Below are 8,955 nucleotides of genomic sequence, written 5' to 3' on the forward strand. Positions count from 1 at the left end.
GTTGTTCATTAGTTGTGTGTGTGTGTGTGTGTCTGTGTGTATGTGTGGGTGGAATGCTGTAAACTGCGAAAAGGAAGTCTCAAAATCCAAATGAACCGAACACGATCGATTCGAACAAGATGTCAATAAATGCACGCGTGTCTTCTGATCCACAAATGCACGGATTCATTTTTGCATGAGCAATTTTTGATTTATTAATGTAGAACAGACCATGTTTATTTGCAAACATGTCTGTATTTGTACAAATCGCTGCACAATCATTCAATCGCGAATTCCACAGATTCAAATCAAATGGCATTTGTTTGTGGTTAGTAAAATACATTCACAAAATGCATCTAGTACATGAATAATTGTGTGTGCATTCATTAATAATAATGAGATTAATATCATTCCATACTTTTCGCAGCAATGGCATTGGATGGATACAGTGTTTTGCAGCAGTGTTTCCCAACTAGTGTACCGTGGAAAATTATCAGATTCCACAAAATAAATCAGGGCTCCGGACTGAAACAACATTTTCAACCATTTATCCATTTATGATTAATCTTAGCAAGAGGTCGCATTGGTGTGACAACAAAGTCGCCTGACTCGCTGATTGTGCGCTGTTGTTTTTTTGTTCTGTATGAGAAATATCAAACGGCAAATATTCCAAACACGAAAGGAAACAGCTTTACCCGGATCAGTCAGCGCTACTCGACAGATCAGCACAGAGACGTGCATTTACATGTGGACCGGTCTCGCACAGCCACGCAGATCATTATATAGAGAGCTAGAGCTGCGAGAAGCACAGGCTGGGTCACCAATTCGACATTGATTATTTGTTTAAAACCTCTATGAAAGCCCATAATGTGTTGATGATTAAACCAGTTTAAAGTGGTATTAAAACGGCCCCAACATTCTAAACGGCATTGAAAAGGAATACATTTAATTTAATTGTCACACATACATTTTTTGCATGGTGAAATTATTTATTTTTCACATATCCCAGCTAAGCTAAGCTGGGGTCAGAGTGCAGGGTCAGCCATGATACAGCACCCCTGGAGCAGATAGGTTCAAGGGCCTTGCTCAAGAGCCCAACAGTGGTGTCTTGTTGGTGTTGGGGCTTGAACCCTTGACCTTCTGATCAGTAACCCAGAGCCTTAACCACTGAGCCACCACTGCCCCATGGACAAATTTGCACAATGAACAGACAGAAATTGTAAGGTTTCAATCTACATACACATCACAGATATTAAAAATATATATATCCTATATTTACCATGAACTTATATCAACGTAATAGTGAGAGTACAATTTAATTTATGGATGTGTTTTTCTTTCTAAAAATGCCATAATGTGTTTTATGGTTACTGCTAATCATGGTTTTACTTATACTTTTGGTTACTATGATCTTATTGCAAATGCCACCGTTAAAATTATTGATACAATGGAACTTTCCTTCTGTGTAAAATATTTTCTAATGCCCTCTGATTGTTGAAAAAGGCTTTGTTTGTCTTCAGATGACTTTATTTTAATAATCAAGATCCTGATAAAAGAAAGAAACCGTGAAAGAGAACAAATTTTCTTTCAGTTTTGGACCGGTGCGACCAACTCAAGTGCTGGTACGACCATTTGTAGAATTCACCACAAGTGCTACCACTCTAAAATGTTAGTCTTGAGCCATGTAAATAAATAGATAAATAAATTATTTGCTGTGGCATTGCAAGAACAAATAAAACAATAAGAAAATATGCTAATTTGTTGTTTTATTCATTACCCAATTAGCACTCTTGCCACCAGTGATCTCATTATACACCGTACCTATGTGACTTGTGTTTTTTGCATAGCCGAATTTCAAACATTACATTTTAACACACAACTTAAATGGACAGAAAGTATGGAAGTTCTTAAAAAAGTAAACTATCAATGATGGTTAAGTGGGACAGTGGGATAGAGGTGTGCCATGGTATTTGTTTAATTGTAAAAAGTGTGCCATGGCCTGTTTTGCAGGACGTGTGCTTCTGTTTCCCTGTTGTCCGTTTGGTGTCACTGAGAGCTTATTTATGTATTGATCTCCCAATTTAATACATTTACCTCAACTCAATCCTCATATAATTCCTTGATATTATGTCTCTCCACTCCATCCTTGCATTCATGTGTACTCTGATTTGGCCTTTCTAATTTGCTTTAAGGCTGGAAGTCCATTGCTGTATTTTATTTCTTAATAACAAAGGTAATATCAATAATAAGGTTGTCAGGACCCACTTCAATCTTATTATTACGTACAATATAAACTCAATAGGTTATTTTTTAAAATGGGGAATAAGTGTAAAACACAAGTGTAATTGGTCTTAAGATCTTAACAATTATGCCATGATACACCAATTACAGACATATAACTTGTATGAGCATTCACAATTGCCCACCTATGAAATCTCCCAGCCCACCAAAGCATAGCTGGCAGAAGCCGGGTCTGATCTTAGTACACAGGCTATTAAGCAAACATTGGATTCGGATGTGCCTTGTTGCCTTACTACCTCTGTATAATATAATTACAATAAAAGGCCAAGATTTTCAGCTTTCAGACACAGCCAGAATGGAAGACATTTCATGATGCCACACAGATTAAACACACACTAAGCTAGACAAAGTAATGAAATATAGATGATACAAACCTCAAAAATAGTTTGTCCTAAATTTTCTTTTAAATAAAGCGAAAATTGTAAAAGTAATAGATACTTTAAAAAATGGCAACTTTCCATCCTTGGAAGGGTCAGTACACATACTACAGAATGTATCTTCATACATATTCCTGCAGAGATGAGACATTATTTATAATTATGTTTGTTAATGAACTTAACACAAGTTTCATTCAAGAAAACAACAATCATACAGAAGGAAAAAATCAGTCAGATGTAAATTTCCCACACAGAAACAAACATGCTGAAAACCATATATGAATGGAATACTGTGTATGGCATGTTGTGTTGTTGCATTGCTATGTTTCTCAATACTTACATACACCCTATCGATGATAAGAATGCATATACACCCAATCAATGATAAGAAAACATCAGATTATTTCTTTGATTGAGGTCATTCACTGTGGTCTATGCTTTAAGTACTGCTGTCATGAAGTACTGAGTGATGTGTATACAGGCAAGGTAATTTAAGTATACATTTAATTGGGTGTAACCGCTGAACAATACTAACTTTTAATTCAGGGATTTGACACAATTTGACAGATTGTATTAGATTAATCCAGTAGCAATTTAATGCACCACACCTAAATTGATTTACATTATAATGTCATATGCAACCAGGGCTTGGACAGCAGGACACTCAAGTTTTACCGGACAGATTGATGCTTACTGTGTGCATGTGTAAATCCCTTTATATTTAGAAGTTTAATAACCATAATTGGTGTTTTTAACATGAACTGTACTCCTCTAAGTGCTGGAAATTAGACCTATTAGTGGGTGTGTTGTAATTATAATCCTTAACAGCTGAAACTTAAAAACTCTGAAACTGAAAAATAAATTACAGCAATTTTATTTTTGGTTTTGGTCACAAAATGAAAAACTTCACAATAGGTGTACATGATGATCTTGAATAGAGCTATACCTCAAAATTTCAGCATTGTGGGACTTAGTATCACATTACCTCAGGTAAAATCAATCTCCATATGTCCCCAATCTATATTGCTTCCATCTCAAGAAATACATCAGCTCGTCATCTGTATCGAGTCTCTCCTCTTATGCATTTAAAATACAGTATAACTGAAACTTAGGCTGAAAACATTTTGATCACTGTAATAAAAAAAAAGTAGTTTTATGAGGCCACACACAAAGATGTAACACACACCGTAAGCCAAACAATGTAATGTAAACAATCAGCTGCTGCGCTGTTCAGCATAATGCAGCCATTTAGAGCATTATTAGTTCAAAGAAAGATTTCTGAAACCACTTCCCCGTAACCCGGTGCACATTTCATGTGAGAGTTGAGTTACATTTTATAAAATAGAAAAAGAAAATCTGTATAATAAATAAATACTTGCCAGAGGAATTACAATATGTACATATAAAGCTATCATTAATCCCAAACAAAAGCATAGTAAGGAAAACTAAACATAATTATGGAAGTCATTTATATCTGTCCTGTCCTCTTGCTTGGAAAATACAGTATTTGAACTACTTATTGCATTTGGTATAATACAGAAATCGATACAAAGCTGTTCGATCAAACTTCAGATTGTGCTCTTTCAAACACTTGGTCAATGTAAGCAAATCATCCTTGAAACATTTCAGAATTTGGATTAAATCCAGCTCTGTTTTCTTTGGTGTTCTGAAGCTACATTTAATTTTCAATTACCTGGTGGCTCCTGCAATATTTTTGATGCACTCCTTATCAAGTGCTGTGACTCACTGCCTCATGACTGTTCTGAAGGTTTGGTTCTACAACCAAACAGACTCTTAACTTAAGGTAACGGAGCTCATTCTTGATAAAAATTACCTTGTGATACAATCAGTAGTAGTCACTTAGAGGAGTAAAATTGCCCATAAGCTCTTGAAAATTGTACATGCCACCTCAAGTGTATAAGGAAAAAAAGGCACATTAAAAGTAGTGATGTCATAAATAATGACCTTAAAGTATGTATATAAACAAACAAACAAACAAACAAACATGTCAAAAGAATGTCTCAACTGGCAGCTGAGCTAAGTACTCTTCAATTAGCTGGTTTTGTGACCACATGAGCCATACAGGTGGCAGGTTTGGTCATGTTGTACCTGATGAACTGCCAAAACTCAGATTAACCAACACACCCAAATCCTAATTAGTATCATCAACAGAGCTCCTGATAGCCCTCCCGCAGCACCGTCAGAACAACGAGACTGGGCTCTTCTAATTCTGGTGTCTTTTCATGTGGAGGGCCAGGTGGTCCGATCGGGAGAAGCAACGGCTACATACGGCACACTGGAAAGGTTTGGCCCCCGTGTGCTTCCTGAAGTGGCGCGTTAGCTCGTCGGAACGGGCAAAACGCCAGTCGCACCCCTCCCATGAGCACTTGTATGGCTTTTCGCCTGCAATAAAACACAGGCCAGTATGGTATGAGGTGAGGACACTATCTGTGCAAACATTAAGCTTCTCATAAGTGAGAACCACAGACAAGCGCAATACCGAAACATCAATGTATGACACATCAGAGCGGAGAGAGATGTTTAACATTTTAAATGGCCTTTGTGGTACATTCGTTTTAACTTTTACTGCTCTGTGAATCTCCTTGAGTATTAAGAGTAAACACGCATCAAAAGTCTTACCTGTGTGTGTTCGTAAATGGGCCTTTAAATGTGAGGACTTGGTATAGACCTTCTTACATCCTGCATAAGAATTAAATAAATGTTAGTAGATATCACAACCTTTTCCATTAAAGCTTGTATCAAAAGGCTCTAAGTCAAAGTCCATCCTATAGACTGGTAAATGTCAGTTTGACATGTTAGAACATGTCATGTTATAATATTGTAAGAGGTAAAGGAGGAGGCGGGAACCGGCTAAACAATCAACATAAACTTTTCATGCATAAATGGACTTAAACAAACATAAACATACACACAACGACCGTGTGCGTGTCTCTCTCTCGAACTGGCACCTCTGGCTCGTCTATATCCCTCTCCCGGCTGATTTGACCGATTCAGAGCCAGGCGTGTGTCCTCACGACCCAGCCCCGCCCTCCTCCTCCTCATCACAAATATCTATTCAACCATCTTAAATAATCTAAATAGTATGATATAGGCAGTCATATGGACTGTCTGAACTTTCAGAGCAAAACCTGTGGACTCCTTCTAAATTCTTAAGTATTAAGTATATAAATTAAGTATATAACCTAATACTAAAGATTTAGAACATACTTAACTGAACCCCACTAAGCAGGGCAACAATTTTGTAATGCCCTTCAAATCTATCTGGCTCACCTGGTACATCACAGTGATGTATCCTTCTTTTGTCTAGGTCAGGATTGTTCCTGCGGTTGTATTGGACACAAGGAGTTGGTGTTGGACCTTGGGTAAGACCAGACATTTTAGAGGCAATGCTGGCAGCATAGGATGGAGGTGGCGACAAGTTCTGTATGAGTTCTTTCCTTCTGTCTGGGCTACCTGGTTCCGAGTTAGGAGGGGAGGGTGGTAGATAAGCAGTCCTTTTCGGAGGATACTGGGCAGGTAGGGAATGTCCGCTACTGTCCATATTACAAAGGGATCTCTCTGCAATATGACTGGGTGGTGGTTGAATGCCGTTATATGCTGACATTGGAGGGTATTCAGCATTGGGGGAATCTGTGCAAGAGTGGGCTCCAGGCACATGTGGGTCAAGTTCAGAATTCAACAGCTGAAACAATGGAATGTCTGGAAATTCGAGGGATTGCATCTCGTGCTTGACATAAATGTTGCTACCCGTTTCTGCAGCTGGGCTGTAGAGGTTTGGATACTCTGGGTGGGTCACGGCAGGTGCGACAGCACCGTGGCAACTGGAGTAATTGAAAGACGAATGAAGAGGTTCCGTCTTTATCTGTGGCACTGCAGACCTCACGGGCCTGCACATGCCAGTCCGTAAGTAGGTGACGTCAGGTAAGAAAACATTCATGTTTATGCTGTACGGCGTGCATTGGTCCATCGTCAGAGAATTGTCTTGACAAAACTTCTTATTGTCTGTCATCGTATGAAAATGAGGTGGCAGGTATCCATCCATGTCTAGTCTGATCTGAGGAATATTACAAAAATCGTTTTTCAATCACTATAAAAACAACTGTCATAAATTACCTGAATGTAAACAAGTCCATATCCATATCCGAAGATAGTGCTTGGAATTGTTGCATAGGAATGATGCAGAAATTTCTGAGAATTACAAGACAAGTTGGCAGGAATGTAACTTAAACCTGACTGTTTTCACACTTTCTAAATGTAGCACTGGAACTGCGATCAACTCAAATAGATGCAGTAGACTTCCTTACATTTTTCTCATATTCAGGGTAAGCAACTCAAGACAAGTGTGCATCTCTAAACGCACATACTTGTTATTAAGCTCTCCACTCACACACTGTGCCATCCATAAACTAAGAAATATGCCATCTGAATGTACAGCCTACAGCAACTGCTCTGCTGTTATGGAGTTTTCAGATTAAGGTCAGTGCAGAGTTCAGCACAGTTCATCCAGTATGTCCTGTTTGGATGAAGGAAACATTTCAATTCATTCAATCTGTTAAAACCAATAGTCACAAAACCCTAATACTGAAATGAAAACCATTAGCATATAGCCTATGTATACACACACCTCAGCTTATACGCCTTTATAACGTATTTTAAGACTATTATTAAATGTAGTCTGTAGAGCAAACATGTTTTAAATCAAACGCATTAATAATACGCGCATTTCTGAAAGCATGGCACGCAGCACTGCTACAAATGTAACATGCGATTCATAGTCACTCTACCAGAATCTGATGCTTTGATGGAGTGTCATTAAATCCAATGTAATCGTCCTTTCTCAATGCCTCGCGCTCAGTTCGTATAGGTGTATTCTTGCAGCCGTGGATCCCGCTCAATAAAGCGTTGCTCATAAACGCATGTCCTAAGCTAAAATAAACGGGAGATCACGTCATTCAAAATCCCGCAAATGAGAACGACACGACAGACAGCTTTTGACAAGACAAATTACGCAACTGCCTCGTTTCAATGTCTCAGAACGGGGCGGGGCTTAATCATCATACATTTAATAAGTCACCCAAACAGGTTTTTAGGAGCTACAATAGTTTTACAATAAGACAAATAAAAAAATTAAAAATAAGAAAAGGCATGTGCAAACAAATAAAATAAATTACGACGAAGCATAATTGATTTGTATGACTTGAAAGAAAGAAAAAATGAAGTCCAAATTTTAGTTTATTAATAGCATTCTTTCTCATATTTAATATTTTATATTCTAACACTGTTTCCCCAAGAAGGCTTCAAAGTAATCAGTTCACATAAGACACAATGCTAAAACTGTCCTCTTGTAATAACTGATGACATCCTAAATCCTGTTAATACAGTATGGAATTCCAAGGAATGGGTTAATTTACAAAGGCCTCTCTCTCTCTCTCTCTCTCTCTCTCTCTCTCTCTCTCTCTCTCTCTCTCTCTCTCTCTCTCTCTCTCTCTCTCTCTCTCTCTCTCCCTTAAGCCATATGTGCTGGTATGCAAAACTGCTTGACTGCACTGCAGCTGCCTGTTTGGATTGCATGTTCAATGCCAACATGCTAAAAGAAGTGTCGAAGTAGGCAAAGTTGCTTTCAGGGACAAATATCAGGAATGTTGTGATTGAAATAGCACCAGATCTTACCAGATCACGCAGAATGCCTCCCTATGTGATCTTCACAATTAATGAAACATTTGTTGACAACTTTGTGTCAACCTGATTCATGAGAACAGGTATGCTGTAAAAATGTAAAAATTTAAAAATATAGTTACAAAATATGGAAGCCTAACAGGCTTGTTTGCTTGACTATCTCTAACTGATTACGGCAGGATGGTTCTATGTCTTAGTTAACCTTGAATTTCTATCCATCGATATATAACTGATTAGTGTAAATGTGCCTGAAATTCAGGTTAATTTTACTCTGAAAGGAAATCGATGTTACAATAAATAATAGCAAATTTATTGTGACGTCAAAATAAAGGCCGTTCCCATCATTCATTTGTGAGCCTGTATTGTTTTGATTCACAGAAGCTTTTGAAAACCAAACACAAGCATATTTGCTTGACATTCATGATTTTCAGAAAAACAAAGACACATGTCAGACAGGTTTAGAGATTTGTTCTGGGATCGAACAAACCACTGAAACTAAAACAATGCTATTCTTTGCATAGTGAAATCACAGATGACGTAGATATGCCAAGTTTTCAGTTTCAATGTTTTTTCTTGGTTCACACTGGCAGAATCATGCAGA

At 37.9% G+C, this 8,955-nt stretch overlaps 1 protein-coding gene across 2 annotated transcripts; it reads right to left on the reverse strand.

The window, feature by feature from the left end:
• Positions 1 to 3,485: 3,485 nt before the first annotated feature.
• Positions 3,486 to 7,670, reverse strand: LOC127654645 (Krueppel-like factor 5). Of its 2 annotated transcripts, none has more exons than XM_052141879.1 (4): positions 7,463 to 7,551; positions 5,949 to 7,191; positions 5,298 to 5,357; positions 3,486 to 5,060 (listed from the first exon to the last, which is right to left on the reverse strand). In XM_052141879.1, the coding sequence occupies exons 2-4, from the start codon at positions 6,718 to 6,720 to the stop codon at positions 4,882 to 4,884; spliced, it is 1,011 nt and encodes a 336-aa protein (XP_051997839.1). In that variant the 5' UTR covers positions 6,721 to 7,191; positions 7,463 to 7,551; the 3' UTR covers positions 3,486 to 4,881. The 2 variants fall into 2 exon arrangements, with proteins under 2 accessions (XP_051997839.1, XP_051997838.1); XM_052141878.1 differs by having other exon boundaries at positions 3,487 to 5,060; positions 5,949 to 6,732; positions 7,463 to 7,670.
• Between the last annotated feature and the right edge of the window lie 1,285 nt (positions 7,671 to 8,955).

This window comes from Xyrauchen texanus, chromosome 14, assembly GCF_025860055.1.
Source record: "Xyrauchen texanus isolate HMW12.3.18 chromosome 14, RBS_HiC_50CHRs, whole genome shotgun sequence".
Classification (NCBI taxonomy): Eukaryota; Metazoa; Chordata; class Actinopteri; order Cypriniformes; family Catostomidae; genus Xyrauchen; species Xyrauchen texanus.

Bases quoted from the DNA above. Each gene is read 5' to 3' on its own strand.
- LOC127654645 (XM_052141878.1), bottom strand. From the start codon at position 7,588: ATGAGCAACGCTTTATTGAGCGGGATCCACGGCTGCAAGAATACACCT. The intron at 6,733-7,462 runs GTAGAGTGACTA...AATATTCCTCAG, and splicing joins CATCAAAGCATCAGATTCTG to ATCAGACTAGACATGGATGG. The intron at 5,061-5,297 runs GTAAGACTTTTG...GTTTTATTGCAG, and splicing joins CCATTTACGAACACACACAG to GCGAAAAGCCATACAAGTGC.